The sequence below is a fragment of the Parambassis ranga genome, chromosome 24 (assembly GCF_900634625.1).
Source record: "Parambassis ranga chromosome 24, fParRan2.1, whole genome shotgun sequence".
NCBI lineage: Eukaryota > Metazoa > Chordata > Actinopteri > Ambassidae > Parambassis > Parambassis ranga.
In genome coordinates this window covers 7,339,762-7,356,440 of record NC_041043.1, presented here as the reverse complement: position 1 = coordinate 7,356,440, position 16,679 = coordinate 7,339,762, and the positions used below count along the sequence as shown (strand labels likewise).

At 41.3% G+C, this 16,679-nt stretch overlaps 4 protein-coding genes across 6 annotated transcripts; 2 read left to right on the top strand and 2 right to left on the bottom strand.

The window, feature by feature from the left end:
• Positions 1-224: 224 nt before the first annotated feature.
• On the bottom strand, positions 225-2,896 carry arf6a (ADP-ribosylation factor 6a). Of its 2 annotated transcripts, none has more exons than XM_028396719.1 (2): positions 2,735-2,896; positions 225-2,602 (listed from the first exon to the last, which is right to left on the bottom strand). In XM_028396719.1, the coding sequence occupies exon 2, from the start codon at positions 1,906-1,908 to the stop codon at positions 1,381-1,383; it is 528 nt and encodes a 175-aa protein (XP_028252520.1). In that variant the 5' UTR covers positions 1,909-2,602; positions 2,735-2,896; the 3' UTR covers positions 225-1,380. The 2 variants fall into 2 exon arrangements, with proteins under 2 accessions (XP_028252520.1, XP_028252521.1); XM_028396720.1 differs by having other exon boundaries at positions 2,739-2,887.
• Positions 2,897-5,161: 2,265 nt separating this feature from the next.
• Positions 5,162-11,471, top strand: prpf39 (PRP39 pre-mRNA processing factor 39 homolog (yeast)). 2 transcript variants are annotated; one of them, XM_028396717.1, is made up of 15 exons: positions 5,162-5,293; positions 6,204-6,614; positions 6,804-6,997; positions 7,144-7,269; positions 7,510-7,628; positions 7,761-7,928; positions 8,009-8,186; positions 8,611-8,718; positions 8,806-8,970; positions 9,409-9,535; positions 9,641-9,909; positions 10,112-10,296; positions 10,387-10,470; positions 10,589-10,703; positions 10,829-11,471. In XM_028396717.1, exons 1-15 carry the CDS (start codon positions 5,281-5,283, stop codon positions 10,916-10,918), a joined length of 2,352 nt encoding a protein of 783 aa, XP_028252518.1. In that variant the 5' UTR covers positions 5,162-5,280; the 3' UTR covers positions 10,919-11,471. The 2 variants fall into 2 exon arrangements, with proteins under 2 accessions (XP_028252518.1, XP_028252519.1); XM_028396718.1 differs by having other exon boundaries at positions 5,173-5,293; positions 6,207-6,614.
• A 398-nt stretch (positions 11,472-11,869) lies between these two features.
• faua (FAU ubiquitin like and ribosomal protein S30 fusion a) lies at positions 11,870-13,847 on the top strand. The gene is made up of 5 exons (XM_028397973.1): positions 11,870-11,954; positions 12,547-12,628; positions 12,737-12,881; positions 13,376-13,431; positions 13,624-13,847. The coding sequence occupies exons 2-5, from the start codon at positions 12,554-12,556 to the stop codon at positions 13,747-13,749; spliced, it is 402 nt and encodes a 133-aa protein (XP_028253774.1). The 5' UTR covers positions 11,870-11,954; positions 12,547-12,553; the 3' UTR covers positions 13,750-13,847.
• A 310-nt stretch (positions 13,848-14,157) lies between these two features.
• Positions 14,158-16,062, bottom strand: fkbp3 (FKBP prolyl isomerase 3). The gene is made up of 7 exons (XM_028397972.1): positions 15,945-16,062; positions 15,525-15,626; positions 15,340-15,441; positions 15,116-15,251; positions 14,717-14,784; positions 14,532-14,629; positions 14,158-14,447 (listed from the first exon to the last, which is right to left on the bottom strand). The coding sequence occupies exons 1-7, from the start codon at positions 16,047-16,049 to the stop codon at positions 14,393-14,395; spliced, it is 666 nt and encodes a 221-aa protein (XP_028253773.1). The 5' UTR covers positions 16,050-16,062; the 3' UTR covers positions 14,158-14,392.
• Positions 16,063-16,679: the final 617 nt, after the last annotated feature.

The following is a 16,679-nucleotide window of genomic DNA, read 5'->3' as shown; positions in this document are numbered from 1 at the left end:
TCATCATTTATTCACAGCAAATGACTCACACAAGAGCAGAAAGGAAACAGGCCAGGGCTCACTTCACTTCACAGTTCAGTCTAGTTAGTCCCTCTTTCAACCATCAGAACGCCCAGCACTCTCATTTCCTCTTTTATGAGCTCAACTGTTTTTTTTTTTCCAGAAGTGAAATATTACTTTTGCTACGGTAGCAGCTGCTCATTGAAAAGGCACCACTTCCGTACTGATCTGGATATATTTTTTTATTATTTCATCAGCATAGCAAAAGAAAAGGAAACAAATGAAACAGCGGTAACTATGAACTATTATAACAGAACAGCTGGTTTTGTGTCTGCAGAACCCTAAACGTTGATGATGATTAAAAAAAGAGGAGGGTTGAAGTCACTGAAGCACCTATGTTGAAGGAGAGGGAGGAGGAGGTGGTGGGGGGATTTCATAAACACTTGCTGGAGACCAAAAGTCAGTCACAGAAATTTGAAAATGTGCACAGCCAGCTACTTACTAACCCCCCCCCCCCCCCCCCCCCCATTCCCTCTCAAAGTGCAAACTCAGCGGTTGAGAATACCTTCTGCCTTCTGATTTGGGGGCACCTGTAACCCTGGGTCCCCCTAATAAGGCAGCTGAAACTACAAATACTAAACAGTAATGGAAGCTCTGGGAGAAACAAAAAAAGGAAACAATAAGACTGGTGGTAACAACAAAAATATATATCCATATCACAGTGTGTGTGTGTGTGTGAATATCCAGCGTCCACATAGTGTCTTCCAAACAAAAAACCGCCACAGTAGACATTATGGATGCAATCAACACGTTTCCTCATTCATCCCAGTACAATCAATTATGACATTTTTTTTTCCTCAGAGGTCCTAACATATCCACAATACACATTCGTACATATTACAGAGGCAGTTTGAGCCATGAGAGTGATATGCTGATGTAGGCAATGGGCTCTTCCACCCCCCCCCGCCCACCCCATGCTTGGGATATGTAGTCAGGCCATGAGAACACTGAATGAAGAGCTAGACAGGGGCAAAACTATACACATGTCCCAAAGTCCCTTTAAAGAAATGATACAAAAGGAGAAAAGTAAAAAAGAATTTGCAGTAATAGCTCAAAAAGTCGTATATTTAAACAGTATTGATTATACAGAGTGTGAACCAAAGCAAACTTAAAAAAAAGTTTAAATGAAATTTTGGGTTATAGTGAAGTCATCATCAAAAGAAAAATATAACTGCTACTCTCTTCGATACATACTCAGCAGAGAGGTCAATAATTGCTTTAGATTGCATTTTTTTATGTATGTTTCCATTCTCAGCTACTACTTTTTTTTGCCTCCAAGTGTTCAGGCTGGTGAGAGGGGTGAGGTGAGAGAGGGGTACATTAAGATTTGTAATTTGAGGTAAGCCAGGTCAGGCCCTCATATAGTCCATCCCCTGTTGTCGCACATGAGGGCTGAACGTACCAATTCCTATCTCTGATCCGGGTCAGGCCCAGCTTCTCTTGGATCTCGTGGGGTTTCATGGCATCTGGGAGGTCCTGTTTGTTGGCGAAGATCAGGATGATGGCGTCCCTCATCTCCCGGTCGTTGATGATTCGGTGGAGCTCCTGCCTCGCCTCGTCGATCCTGTCCCTGTCAGCACAGTCCACCACGAAAATGAGGCCCTGGGTGCCTGTGTAGTAATGTCTCCAAAGGGGCCTAATCTTGTCCTGTCCTCCAACGTCCCACACGTTGAACTTCACATTCTTATAGGTGACGGTTTCCACGTTGAAACCAACTGTGGGGATGGTGGTGACTGACTGTCCCAGCTTCAGCTTGTACAGGATGGTAGTTTTCCCAGCAGCATCAAGTCCAAGCATCAATATTCTCATCTCTTTGTTGCCAAAGATCTTTGATAGCATCTTCCCCATCTTGTTTTCTGTGCATAAATACTTCGTATGAAGAAAAAGTAGAACCTCTCCAATGAGAGAAAAACGTGTTTTTTTTTGTCAAATACAACTAAGAAGTTCCAGTGTCAGTGTGTAGCTACTGAAAGCCCTCCACGTGATGGCAGCGGTGGGCTGACACAAGTGTCAATATTCAAAAAGGCGGCGACTTTCAAGTTTGTACAGGACAATAATGTGGACTGTGATGTTCTGACCTGAGTTGATGAGCATTCAATGGGTACAGGATGTATGGAGCCCTCACAGATTTGGGTGGGGATATATTTTCATGATCCACTGCCCTCCGATGTAAGAAGGAAAAAAAATCCCTCGTTTCAAACTCGCCTTTGTGCTTCGACTTCCTTCAAAATTCTTATTGCAACTTGTTTTTTTTCCTCCTTCAAAAATCTCGTGGAGTCGGACCTGACACAGAAAAAAGCCTTTAAAACCAAATTTGGTCTAAAATCAGGCCCAGTCCGAGCCCGGGGTTCCCACTTCCTCCTTGGCTGCCGGCTATCCACACTTGGCCTTAGCTAATTCCAGTCGATGAATTTCAAAGCAGGCGATTCTCTTCTTAAAACAACCGCAAAAACGAAGCCTCTCAGGTCCGTTTCTGCGCCGGGACATCCAGAGGAAGAGCGCTCAAAAGGTCATTGATTCATCCGACTTTCTTCTCTTCCTCCTGTGTCACAAGAAAAGGTCCAGAGAAGGGAGGGGTGTTAGTACAGAGGACAACTTTGAATCCGAAAAATATTCTCTCTGCTCAGGGGAGAGCAAAACAAAAAACACACACAATGGAGAGCGGGATAATTACCTACGTCTGCGGCAATCATCCCCCAGTCCCCGGACCGTTTCGCCCCGCTCTTGCCGCTCTCTGTCTCTCTTCCTCCCTCTCTCTCTCTCCCTCTCCAGCCGTTCAGTCACAGCGGTGGCGGTGCTGTGTTACCGGAAAAGGTGCGGACCCAGATCAGCCGCCACTTCCTCTACACCGCTCACACACACTACTGCTGCGTTCACGGACTTCTTCTGAGCTCCGAAATCTGAACATTAAGAAAACACTTCAGAAAGGGCGGCATGTGTATGGCACAGAAAGACATTTTTTGGCCGGAGAATATTATTAATATAACTTATTAATTTATAGTAAGCATCAATTCAACATTAGGTGAGCAATGTGTAGACGTAGGCCAACAAACAACAAAAAAACAGAGAAAAATCATTCTGTAAGTTAAACCAACTATTGATTTGCGTTAATGAATTCAATGACTCATTGTAAGTTAAATATATAAAATGTATTATAAAGCCCCTTTGTTTGAAAAGAATATCAGCGTGTTATTGTAGCATTTAAACACGTCAAAAGTTCAGGCTAGCTGTGGAAATTGCTTCGCCTTTTACATTTCCAACTTCTCGCAAAGGCGGCATACGCCATTTCGCATGCGCGCAGAAAAAAACTGAACTGCAGACCGGCCCGTCAACCAGTGTTGACGCCATTTGAGCATTCATAATAGATGTAATCAATTCTAGTACTACGGGTACTGCTATAGTAATGCATAGAGTTGTTCATAATAAACACATATAAGGTTTTAGGAGGTTTGTTTATTTCAAGAGGGGCTTTACTGCCCGGTTTTTCCGACGCTCCTTATCATTCATTCAAACAGTTCCCGTGTGATTAGGCTGTGACGTAAAGGTTGTGAGTGAGAAGGGCGGGGGACCACGCCACAGCGTTTCATTGTCGAAACCAGACTATTAATTGACACCTGCTTATTCAAACTGATCAAATCTGGTCAAACACTCATTTAACTCATCATGTCCGGCACTGTAATTAAAGTATGTCACAAAAAGCCTCAACTATTAACACTAAAACTAATTAATTCATGAGAATAGTGATGTTAGAGCGCCATAAGTGTATACGTCACTGCACTGTGTTTAAACTTGCGGTTTTACACTTACATTAACTAATGTTTAATACAGTGGCGTAGAAAGCATTAAAATGTGTGTGGCGCGCCTTGCTAGTCATTGTATGACACTGCTTGGCAGCAGCCTTAAAAATAATTTCCCTCTGGGATTACTAAAGTATCTAAAATAAAAATAAATAAAATAATATAATAATATGAAGTAGCTGCGATTTCCTGCAGATTTTAACAGGTTGTTAAACGCCTATTTTACCTACAGAAGTAAACCGTTAACTCAATGACTATTTCAGAGAAAGACTCAACAAAAACTCATTGATTTTAAAACACGGTGACATACAGACACTAATTCCAAGTGAAACGACAGTTTTATCACTGGTGGTACTACATTATACAAAGCCTCCATATCTGCCACCTTCTCTCATTTACAGAGACAAAAGACTGGGAAATCTCCCTCATGTCCACCTGATTGAGTTTTCCCTGTCATCACTCACCTCAGCAACTCTAAGTTCCCATGTCTTTGTTGGGAATCTTCTTATGTCCACTGTGTGTGTGGAGGGAGCAGAAAAGGCAAACATGTCATCAGACAAATAAAACTGTCTACTGTAACTTCTGTAACTAACTACTGTAAATCAACTTTTATAAGTTGATTTATCAACTTTTATAAGTTGATTTAAATCAACTTTTATAAATTGATTTAAAGTCACCTGGGGCCATGTAACACAACAGTAAGGCTTTAGCATGAGTTGGACTTTGTGGGATGACACTGACATTACCTCCTCCAGCTTCGACCAGCAATGACGGTTCTCTTACGCTTGCTCGAAGAAAACCAATGGAATTGTTAGCTCCGTTACTATAGTAACGGTATTGTAGCAGTGTGGTAACCAGGGAAACTTGGATTTCATTCATTGGTGAGGTTATTCATTTATGGATCAAGTGAAACAGATTTTTTTAATGAGCAATCGATACAGCGGTAGGTGGAGTTTCCTACTCAGTAAATGTGTGTGTGTGTGTGTGTGTGTGTGTGTGGGGGGGGGGGGGGGGGGGGGGCGTAGCTACGCCTATGAGTTTAATGCTTGAATTAGTTTGTTGGTATTGCAGATACTGTGATCAAGTTTATATTTTAAGAACCCCTAAAAAGTAACACTGTAATTTTTAATTAATTTTCCAATACTTTAATGCTATGCAATATTAGAAATGTAATTATTTTTAATAGATACTTTTATGTGTTTGTTTTTGCAACAGTTGCAAAAATGTAAACTGGAAATGGTTTCTCATTAGCACACACCGTGAAGTGGGTGATGGGTGGAGATCTGGTTGAGCATGCGCAGAAGCTGCCTCTGTTCTTCCTCCAAGTTGATAAGAATGGTGGTTGAAGCGCGTCTGCTTGTTGTAGGTTAGATAAAGTGACTTCGAAAGCTGCCCACAAGTTCGCGAGGTTGATCAAATTTGCATGGAAGATACTGGTAAGATGTCCAGGCTACTCTGTAATCGTTATTTTTCCGTAATCTGGCTAAGATTCTGACAATTAAACCGTCGCCCAGCGCTAGCCACGCTAGAGGGAAAATGATGTTAGCCGGGCTAGCTAACGTGGGGACGCTATGGGGGCCGACTATTAACTGGAGACGGAGACGAATGCACATGTTGTAGTTGTTCGTACGGTATGCGGGATGGATTTTACCACTGTTGAATTAACTTTAACACGACGTCGAAATTGTAGTTACATATTTGGATTATTAAGTTTACGTTCAGCGTGACTTAACAAGCGCCTCTCTGAAGCTAACTGTAACGTCTAATTTTAGCGCTGAAATACTTCTCATGAAATAGACGGAAGTCAAGGCCCAACTTCATGTTGAACTTTGACTATGCAAACAACCTCCCGGATGCATCATGGCCTCAAACGGCAAACAAGGCTAAAGCTAAGCTATTTTGATGGAACACGAAGCCAACTTTTGCTGTTGGTGGTAATACTGCTGGCTAAATTAAGCTAGGTTCTGTGCGTTGTCGACCGATCACGCGGATACATTATTTTTAGTACCTAAGCTAAGACTTAGGGTTAAGCTGGTTTGCGCTTACTGTTAGAACCAGGAAGTATCCTATTGCACCAGCTGCTACGCGACTACTTTGTGTACAAACGTTTGTAACGTTTGAAATAATTTTCAAAATGTACTGGAAATTGCTGTTTAGAATGGTCGTGCAGTCATAATGCCAAAGTGATAAGAAACGTATAAAAACCTGCAATTTATTAGAGCCCATCGTGGCGTATCTATTTAATTGGCTGGATTTGTCTGGTCAAGAATCAGAACTTGGATTTGCGACCAGTTAATTTGTGTTTTTTGTGTTTGCATTTTTGGTAATTATTATCCTTTTTTTCAGCAGACTTGGAGCACTCTGAGGAGACCATTACTGGAATGCTAGACACTGAGTCCCATGCCATGGAGAGCAATGGGGATGCCTTTCTACCTGACCTTCCTGTTTTAGGACAAACAGCTGAATGGTCCCTCGGCCAAGTTGCGCCAGAGCCACTCTCCAACACCTTGCCTGAGGACTCAGATGCGTCCCAGGATGCCCCTGGGAAAGAGCAACAACCAAATCAACATATGGCTGGCACAGAGCTGGGGGCTGTGGACAAGGCTGTGGAGCAATTTCAGCTTGCCAGTGCTCAGCTCTTTCAACAGGAGCAGCCGCCACCTCCACCACAGCCCACAGAAGAGTCTGCAGGGTCTCAGCAGGGAAGCCATGAGATGAGTGTGGAACCAACGGCCGTTACACAGGACAGCAGTCAAGGTAACTTTACTCGCTAGTCCCTTACATCAAGCACTAAATACTGAGCAACCATGTGCTGGTTTTCAGAGAGAAATTCATGTTGAAATCTAAGATAAGAGATAAGATAACATAAAACTTTATTAATCCTGAAGAAAATTCTTGTGAAAATATTTGTAATTCAACAACATAATTCTTTTTAAATTTCTTCAGATGGGACTGAGGTACAGCAGATGGCAGAGGATGGTATGGAGCTGGAAGAACCATCCAAAGAAACAACGCAAGATTTTATTGCTCCTGCAGAGCCAGAGCTGCCGTCAGAGTTTGAAAAACTCTTTAAAGCATGTGAAGAGAACCCAGAAGACTTCAATGGTTGGGTCTACTTGCTGCAGTATGTAGAGCAAGAGGTAAGATCAATACTATCATTAAAAAATTAAGCAAATGCTTACATGACTAGAATAGAATAGAATATACTGTATTAATCCCTTTGGGAAGGTCCCTCAGGGGAATTTGGGAATGGTATGGTGATATTTGCTTTTGCTCCTCTTCACAGAATGTCCTTACAGCTGTGAGAAAGGCATTTGATGTATTCTTCCTCCGTTATCCTTACTGCTATGGTTACTGGAAGAAGTATGCTGATATTGAGAAAAAGCATGGCAATATACAGGTTGCAGAAGAGGTAAATATGAAGTCTTTGTCTTTTTTTGGTCTTTTTTTTTTTACTTTTTAAAAAAAACTTTTTTGCTTTTCTGAACAATCAGAAATATAAGACGTTTGTGTGTGTTCATGTCTTTGTCCTTCGCAGACAGCATTTAGTGACTGATTACAGCTCAAACAGAGGAACAAAAAGTAATAATCTATCTTATGACAATGATAAAAAACCTTTACATATTAACTAACTTGTTTGTTCTTATCGAAGGTATACAGGAGAGGCTTGCAGGCCATCCCTCTCAGTGTGGACCTGTGGCTGCACTACCTGACCTTCATCAAAGAGAACTCAGATCTTACTGACCCAGAGACTGAGGGACGCATTCGAGCGTAAGTAAAAGTCTTTTCAGAACATTGCTTCATATTGGCACAGATGTTGTACAGTCAAGTATTTCACAGTACATGCAGTTTTGTTTGAAAACAACGAATGACTGCATATGTGTTTGTATTTTTTTTTATTAGCTCCTATGAACACGCAGTGCTCGCAGCAGGCACAGACTTTCGCTCAGACCGTCTGTGGGAGTCCTACGTAACCTGGGAGACAGAGCAACAGAAGCTGGCCAATGTCACTGCCATCTATGATCGCATCTTGGGTATCCCAACCCAGCTGTATTCCCAACACTTCCAAAGGTAGAGTGAAATGGCAGTATTAAGCTGTGGTTTAAATCATTTTTGAATATTCTAACCTTTCTCTTTATACCCCTGTGCAGGTTCAAAGAGCACGTGCAAAGCAACAACCCCAAACACTTCTTGACAGAAGAAGAGTTTGTTCAGCTGAGGGTCGAGCTCTCTAAAGCCAGTCTATCTGCAATAGTCGGTGAAGATGGAGAGAAACAAGTTGAGGAGGACCTACCGCCTGGGACAGAGGATCTTGCAGATCCTGCAAAGGTAGATCCAATTTTCAGTCTCACGGCAATGACAAAATGTACAACATGTACTGCTTGCAGAGTTAGCAGGAGCTTGCCTGTTGTCCATAGTAAAATGGAAAGAAAAATTTGGTCAGGGTTTAAGAGGTGTCCTTATGTCAGCAGCTGAGCCAATGAATGCCAGGGTGGATTCAAGTTGGCATCAATCAAAGACACGCCTTAAAACTTAAAGAGTCAACCGGCCCATTGAACCCAGCAACTGCACCCAGAGGCTGATATGCTCGGTGCATACATTCCTCCCCCTTCTACAGGCTTCTTGTGTCTGGCAAGCTCATGGTGATGTAAATCCTTGGATGCTGGACCAAGAGTTTTTACCTCAATGGTAGAATGTGATAGAGAGAAATATAAATATAATGCTTACCATGTTTTTTTGTCTTTTTATGTAGAGGGTCACCGAGATTGAGAACATGCGCCACAAGGTGATCGAGGGTCGACAGGAAGTGTTCAACCACAATGAACATGAAGTCAGCAAGCGCTGGGCCTTTGAGGAAGGGGTATGTGTCATATTTTTCTCTGCAGTGATATTGTGCTGAAAGCAAGGATTTGGTTGTTCAGTCAAACTAATTTATTTGTCTTTTCAGATTAAGAGACCATACTTCCACGTGAAAGCCTTAGAGAAGACTCAGCTGAACAACTGGAATGAATACCTGGACTTCGAAATTGAAAACGGGACTCCGGAGAGGGTGGTTGTACTTTTTGAACGATGCCTCATCGCGTGTGCGCTCTACGAGGAGTTCTGGGCAAAGGTAATGTGACCTTTAACCTCTCTGTCACTCCAGCTACCTCCCTGCACTTCCCCATCAACGATGATATCACAACGACACAGTAAAACGTCCTGCACTCTCTTTGCGTGTAACGTTGATATGTGACTGTATCTGTTGTATTAGGGGATGGCCAGCTTGCCACACAAGATTTGACTGCAGCATTTGCCAACTACTACGTTGCATCTTCTTCGTCTCCCACTACCTTACAGAAACTTATCTAATTGGTTCCATGAAGGTGCTGATGGGTTTACACAGAAAATTTCTAAAAACGATCTTGTCAATGAAGAAATTCACTGTTTCTGTCTACTGAAAATTTAGGTTTAAAATGCATTGTCTCTTTTGCTTTTCTCTTTCCTCTCTGTTCTTTTTCTGTCCTCTCCTACATCTCTTCCAACTTGCTTTCTCTTTTTCACTCTGAAGTATGCAAAGTATCTAGAGGGCTACAGCACTGATGGTGTCAGACATGTCTACAAGAAGGCGTGTACCATGCATCTGCCCAGAAAACCATCCATTCATCTGCTGTGGGCAGCCTTTGAGGAGCAGCAAGGTGAGCGCCTTACTCACAGCTGATTGCAAACTGTCAAATTAGATATGGTCAAAATGTAAAACATGTATACAAATTTCTCATGTAGTTTTGTTATTCTTTGCCCAGGCAACTTGGATGAGGCCCGTGAGATCTTCAAGTCCATGGAGGCAACAATCCCAGGATTGGCCATGGTGCGCCTTAGGAGGGTCAGTCTGGAGCGTCGCCACGGTAACTTGGAGGAAGCTGAGGCGCTTTTGAGGGAGGCAATGGAGTCAGCGAAGAATGCTACTGAGACATCATTCTATGCGGTGAAGCTGGCCAGGCAGCTGATGAAGGTGCAGAGAAGTCTGAGCAAGGCCAGGAAGGTGCTGCTAGATGCTATTGAAAAGGACCAGGTGAGAGCTATTTTATAAGAGTATAAGAGTACACATGTGAGCAGTCAGCAAGTGTTTATGAATACTTGAGCATAGAAACTGTTTCTGTCTAAAGAATTCTGCTCGGAGATTGATTCAGTAATAGCAGTGTTAAAGCATATTGTGTACACATGCCCCACAACTGTAGTGCATGACTTGACACACAATTATTGTGGCTTTATAGACAAGTTCAAAACTTTACCTGAACCTGCTTGAGCTGGAATACAGTGGAGATGTGATCCAGAATGAGGCTGAGATATTGGCTTGTTTCGACCGAGCCCTGAAGAGCCCAATGCCTCTGGAATCTCGGCTCCTCTTCTCCCAGCGCAAGGTGGAGTTCCTGGAAGATTTTGGCACAGACATCAATATGTAAGTATTATTAGTTGCATGTGGATGGAAATGTTTTTTTTTTTTTTTTTTTTTTTTTTAAGATTTAGTAATATTCATTCTTTTTTAAAGGCTTGTTGCTGCAATGGAGGAGCAACAGAAACTACAGAAAGAATGTGAATCAACAAAAAGGAAGGCGGAGAATGGATATGACAGGTGAATATTGGATCACATTAACACATTTTCTAAAACTTCATAAAACTTTCTACACAAGCACTTCAATCAATCTGAGTCTAAATTAACAACTTTAATATATTTAAACTTACTTTTCCAGCTCTCAAGAACCTGATGCCAAGAGACAGCGTGCGGATGATGGTTCTTCGGGGGCCTTAAATACAATGACAGACGCGCAGGCAAGCAACTCTGCATACAACTACAATTGGTACCAGGTAAGGCTTCATATGTAACCATGCATGTCTGATAGTTAACCTTTTGTCTACTATGAAACTACAACAAAATTAAGCTTAGGTTCATTTGGTCTGTTGGAAACAAATCTATCTTCCTTCTTTTTTAGCAGCAATATGGCAGCTGGGGACAAAACTCCTGGGGGCAATACAACCAATATGCCCAGTACAACCAGTACTACCCCCCTCCTCCTACATGATGATTCAAATCCTGATATGAAGATGCAGACTTGACATCCTTTCTGACCTTCTTACATCTTGGAGCAGGGCTTCTAAACAGGGGTGTCATGGAAATGTTCAATTCATCCACAGACTATAGAAATTGATTTTGTTGCCCTTTGTTTTGGATTACAGTGTGCTAATCGGTTAAATTCCATATTGTAGCCCTTGTTTGGATTATATTTGACCATCCATGGCAAGTCATATTGATCTGTCACGTAAAGAAAATACTTAATTGTTGCGTTCATTATCTCCAGCACTGAGTTAATTGTTGGGATGCATGTTAATTGTAAAGGCACATGTCTTTCTCCCTGTGTGACTAAAGCTTTTAGTTTTAAGATTGGATGAAGTAGTTTGGTCTTTTTCTTTGTGTTAACATTTTAAACTTGGAAGTGATGTATCTTGATATTTTTCTCTCCTTCCCAGACACAAAGATTTTTAATATTTCCTCGTTATGTTTCCACGCAGAGCAATGAAAAGTTCCTTTTTTTTTATTTTGACTTGATTTCATAATAAAGAGATTGATACCCTGAAGTCTCCTTTTCTCATCCTAGTAATACCTACAATGTTCCAATGATTAATCAATTCAGAGAGTTTGTCCATCTGTTAATATTATATTCACCATGCAAGTATTCAAAATGACCTCTTTATTATCTCAGCTGTAATATAGTGGATACACACTGCCTGTATTGAACAGGTATTTATAGTGAACATGGGGTTTAAGGGCCTACATGCACTTGATATAATATGCGTAACATCTTTTTTTTAGAACTTCTAAAAGCAACGTACTGTCTCTGAGCGTCTCTAAACATAATTATGCGTGATTTATTAAAAAAAAGCATCAACATGCTGCAGAGAAAAGCAGACATACAATTTACAGCTGCGCTGCCGTACAAAGTCAGATCAAAGGCGTGGCTACAGCGTACGATAAGGGTTACGTAAAATCCGCTCATGCGCAGTGTCAGCCCTCAAACAGCCCTTTTCATGCCTAGCGTTGAACGACTAGCATCAAACGAGGTAAGTCCTGTCCGTTTTAAGTGAAAATATCTAATAAAGCGAGTTCCTGGGAACATTTACTGAGTGAATGTTAAACACGCACCATTAGTAATCACAGGTTAAACTTTATATTGAACATTGAATGTATTTTTCTTGTGTTTTACTGGTACTTTTTAAAACGCGTGCCCCATGTGGCTAGCTAAGCTAACCTAGCGTTAGCTAGATGGACATATCTGTTCAGTTCCCGGTTCCTTGCTGTGTGCTGGGTGCCTGTAGTTTTCGTCAGTTGTTAATTTGTGACAGGGTGTATTTTACGGCGTAATTCCACAGAGTATATTACAGAAATTAACGTGCAGCTCTTTGCTACCTTAAATATTCTGGCATATAAATATCAACGCATCACAGAAATCCGCAACAGATTGTTACGGCAGACATTTTGGGTTGTAATAGCGGAGGAAAGTATTTTAAATGACTTAATGCTAAATAATCTATGGTTTTAGGCCTGCGTAAGCAATATTGGAAACTCAACTTAAACTTAAAGCATTTCCCTCTGCACCAAATATCAGTAAGATAAGAAACAAGATGACTGAAGTAGCTTTGCCTTTTCTCACAGCATCAAGATGCAGCTCTTTTTGCGTGCCCAGAACACCCACACCCTTGAGGTGACTGGACAGGAGACCGTTGGCCAGATTAAGGTAAATTGTATACTTGTTGAGGAAAATTCACTGGATTTGATTTTTATTTTGAAAAACATGAAAAAGTTTAATGCGTAAAGGTTGACAACTGTGTCTGGTTTCTCCTAGGCCCATGTCCAGGCTCTGGAAGGTCTTTTGGTTGAGGACCAGGTGCTGCTGCTTGCTGGATGCCCACTGGAGGATGATACCTCCCTGGCATCCTGCGGTGTCTCAGAGCACTGCACCCTCGAGGTTGCTGGCAGACTGCTGGGAGGTCAGTTTACAAAGATGCAACCCACAGTTGTTGAAATGTTTTTTGCATATTACCGTAAAATAATAGCCGGGCCTTTATTTGCATAAATTACAAAATTGTCCCTGCTTATATTTGTTTTGTGTCTCCATGACGATGTACTCTGATTGATTGTTTTTTTTTTTTTAAATTATATTTATAGTTATACATTTGCTTCTTACCTTTATATGAGAAAATCAGACCCGGCTTATAATTGAGGCTGGCCTTTATATGTCCAAATCCATAATCAGACCGGGCCTGTAAACGGGACCGGCGTCAGTTTGGGACTCGGCTATTATTTGAAGTTTTACAGTAAATCATTTTAACCATCCTGAAACATGGCCTGTAACACACATTTGACTACTTGGTTATTCCCTCCCAGATACAACAAGCATATCTTAAGTTGGGATATTAGTTTAAGAAATTATTACACATGTAAATACAGCACTGATTAACTATTTTCCTGTTTCCCCCACCAGGTAAGGTTCACGGTTCCCTGGCCCGTGCTGGAAAAGTGAGGGGACAGACTCCCAAGGTAAGATTATATGTCCTTATGTTTTAGTCCAGTAGGATTTATTAGTAGGATTACTGGTATTTTCAACATACAGAGAAGTTGGAAAGTAATTGGGGTGTATATGTACGTGTTTGAGAATAGAATTGACTTTTACTATCTGCACATGCATGTGCTCATGTTATATCTTATGTCATTGCTGCTTTTGTTTTCCAGGTTGACAAGCAGGAGAAGAAGAAAAAGAAGACTGGCCGGGCCAAGCGTCGCATCCAGTACAATAGACGCTTTGTGAACGTTGTGCCCACTTTCGGTAAGAAGAAGGGACCCAACGCCAACTCCTAAACGCTTCTATGTTCTTCAGGAGGGGAAACTGCGTCACCACCCATCAGTTATTACCAGGTTAAATGCTGTCCTGTACAAAATAAAAACAATTGACTTGGTCTGTGTGTGATGTGTCATGCAATGAAAAGTGTAATTTAAAAAACACAGTAAGGTGTTACCTTATGTTTTTGTTCAAATAGAACCATAAATTCAATTCAATTCCAGAGTTAATTATGCATCTATTGGGGAAGAAAAATAGTTTCAGATTAAGCATGTGGATGTCAAATTTCACCTGGTATATGAACATTTAAATGTTGTGTTCTACAATAAAGTGTAATTAATTTTTAAAATTAAATCAAAAGATCAATCCTCATTTTGATCAAAGTGTATGAAATTGGTTTATTTACATGCAAAGAACAGAACAAAAAGTAGATCCCATTGTGTAGTTTTAATATTTACATTATTGCAAAAGCCATGACATTTTAGCTACAACAAACTTTGTAATCACTGCTCTTACGTCAACCTGCAGGGAACTGATGATACAACAATGATAAGCGTAGACATCCTGGCAACGATGCAAGCCAAGAACCATGTTCATTTTAATCTTGGCTGCATGGCTTTATGCATTTTGAACTGCAAGTACATGCTGATGAGTATGTGTCACTTAATCCACGGACACCAGCTCAACTTCAAAAATCAGCTTGGCATTGGGTGGAATTCTAGCAGACTTTGAGTTAAGGAGAAACTTGATTATAAATTGTATTAATTTAAAACGAGCAGAATAGGTACAAAGAAAAGGATACTTGGATTCAGGGAGGCCCTTCTTTCCGTAGGCCCATTCTGCTTCAATCTCCAGTCGAGCCATTTCACCCTTGCTCATCGTTAGAAGAGCCTCATCCCACTGTAATGTTGACAACATATGGGGGACATAAGTCATAATACAAAGGTGTCAAATTCTGGATGCACACATGAAAAGAAAATTACTCACTCCTCTGATGACTCTGCCCAATCCAACTTTGAAGCTCAGTGGCTTAGTCTGCTTCTTCTTTCTCGCGGCTGCAGAGAGGACAGTAAATTCAAGGACAGATTCTTATTCCAACCTCAAAGGACACGTGCCATCACACAGATGTTTTAAAGGTAGGGTAGGAGATTTTAAAAAACAGATTTTGAAAGTAAACACGCCCCTTTCTCTCAGAGCTCGTTTTAAAGCGAAACTGCCAAACTAATTGGTTGCTATCGGAATGTAAAGAGAAGTTGCACTAATTTCACAAAAAGTGCATCAGAATGAAATCTCCTACCCTGCCTTTAACTGGAGTGTGGGTAGATGTTGAAAATACAAACAGGTCTAGAGGAGCTGTTCATATTTTTAGATGTACCTCACTCATACCTGCGGGAATATTGGTGTCAAAGACCGTTCCATCCTCCAAGGTGCCGGTGTACCAGCAGCTCACAGTTTCACCCTTCTTCGGGAAGTTTGTCTTGTCCCCTTTCTTCAGCACTGACTTAGTGTACTTTGGAGGACCCTGAGGAACAAAACAAACAGTTTTTCATCACTTTGCACACGTGCACAGCCCAACAACAAAGTGTGCATTTAACGTTATGGACCACTACCTCATCCACAACCTCTGTCTTGACTTCTTTAGGTTTTTCATCAATTTTCACAGCTTTAACCTTCTCAGTGACGTCTTCAACTGGCTCCGTGCCCTTAAACCTCTGTGGATAGAACACAAGTTTACATCATCTCTAATTCGTCATGATCATTAGGATTAAAACCACATGCTGTTATCATCACTTACTTTGCTCTGGAAAAGCTCATTGTAGGCAATGATCAGTTGTTCTTTCTTTGCTGTTTTGGCGACATTTTTGATGTTTCCCAGCAGTTTGTGCTCATTGAGGAACTTAAAGAGAGAAATTAATGAAGCATCAGTTATGCACTCGTCTGCGTTCAACAGTGATAGGTGCAATACAAATGATACCAAACCATAACTATACCAGTTACACCCCGAGTCAGATGAAACAATGAGCTGTGCATAATAATAAATTCATGGCGCTGTTACGTCCTTTCTGCCCTGTTCAGATGCTAATCACAACATCCCTCCTCATGTGGCTCTCCTAAGCTAACCATACAGCATGTTGCAGCTCAAAGTGAGCACTCACATCGTAACCTGGATAATATTGAGATTGAGACCATGAGGACAGGTCAGGGACTAACGTACCGAGTGGGCCGCATTGTCCTGGATGAACTTTATAACGTCTTTTTTGGGTAAATCATCACTTTTGAGCTGCTCCTCGCTCCACTCCCGTGTTGGTTCAGCCGCCATTTTGAGAGGCGAGCTGGTGAACTTTGACCCACCTGCGTATATTAGAACTGATGATTCTGTACAAAACCCTACGATGTATTTATATTTATCTCTTAAAGAACCAGGCAATCTTATTTCTGACTGTCAAAAGAAAAAACTGCATTAAAAACGATTTAATGATTTAATGAGACTTGGTGATACCACCTGCCGACCAACGTCGGTAATGCACTTTAAACCACTTCCGCATTGGCCCGACCTGAAGCCTTGTACAAGCGCGTACACAGAGAAAACCACGCCCCCAAAGCTATTGTTTTTATTATTTACTTATTTTTATTGTATTTTTTTATTATTTCTTTTTATAGATTGCACATAAACATACTTAACAGACCACCCAAGCCGGGGGTAAAAATACATTCGTAACAGTTTCGATACAATTGACCTCCTTTAGGACCTTTTGGTCCTCCACCTGTTCCATATTGTAGTGAATTGTTCAAAGTCCAGACCGTTACACGTGTGTATTCACAAGGTGATTTGACAGCAGCCTGTATCCCTGATAGTGAAAATTAAAGAAAAAACATTTCATTTTTTTGTTCAGAGGTTGTGTGGAGTTAGAGGTGGAAATACTGACCCCTAGTGTTTGTTTTTTGAACC

Bases quoted from the DNA above. Each gene is read 5' to 3' on its own strand.
- faua (XM_028397973.1), top strand. From the start codon at position 12,554: ATGCAGCTCTTTTTGCGTGCCCAGAACACCCACACCCTTGAGGTGACT. The intron at 12,629-12,736 runs GTAAATTGTATA...GGTTTCTCCTAG, and splicing joins AGACCGTTGGCCAGATTAAG to GCCCATGTCCAGGCTCTGGA. The intron at 13,432-13,623 runs GTAAGATTATAT...TTTGTTTTCCAG, and splicing joins TGAGGGGACAGACTCCCAAG to GTTGACAAGCAGGAGAAGAA.
- fkbp3 (XM_028397972.1), bottom strand. From the start codon at position 16,049: ATGGCGGCTGAACCAACACGGGAGTGGAGCGAGGAGCAGCTCAAAAGT. The intron at 15,442-15,524 runs GTAAGTGATGAT...TTCTATCCACAG, and splicing joins ATGAGCTTTTCCAGAGCAAA to AGGTTTAAGGGCACGGAGCC. The intron at 14,785-15,115 runs GTATGAGTGAGG...TCCTCTCTGCAG, and splicing joins TGACACCAATATTCCCGCAG to CCGCGAGAAAGAAGAAGCAG.
- prpf39 (XM_028396717.1), top strand. The intron at 9,536-9,640 runs GTGAGCGCCTTA...TTCTTTGCCCAG, and splicing joins AGCCTTTGAGGAGCAGCAAG to GCAACTTGGATGAGGCCCGT. The intron at 10,471-10,588 runs GTGAATATTGGA...TTACTTTTCCAG, and splicing joins GCGGAGAATGGATATGACAG to CTCTCAAGAACCTGATGCCA.
- arf6a (XM_028396719.1), bottom strand. From the start codon at position 1,908: ATGGGGAAGATGCTATCAAAGATCTTTGGCAACAAAGAGATGAGAATA.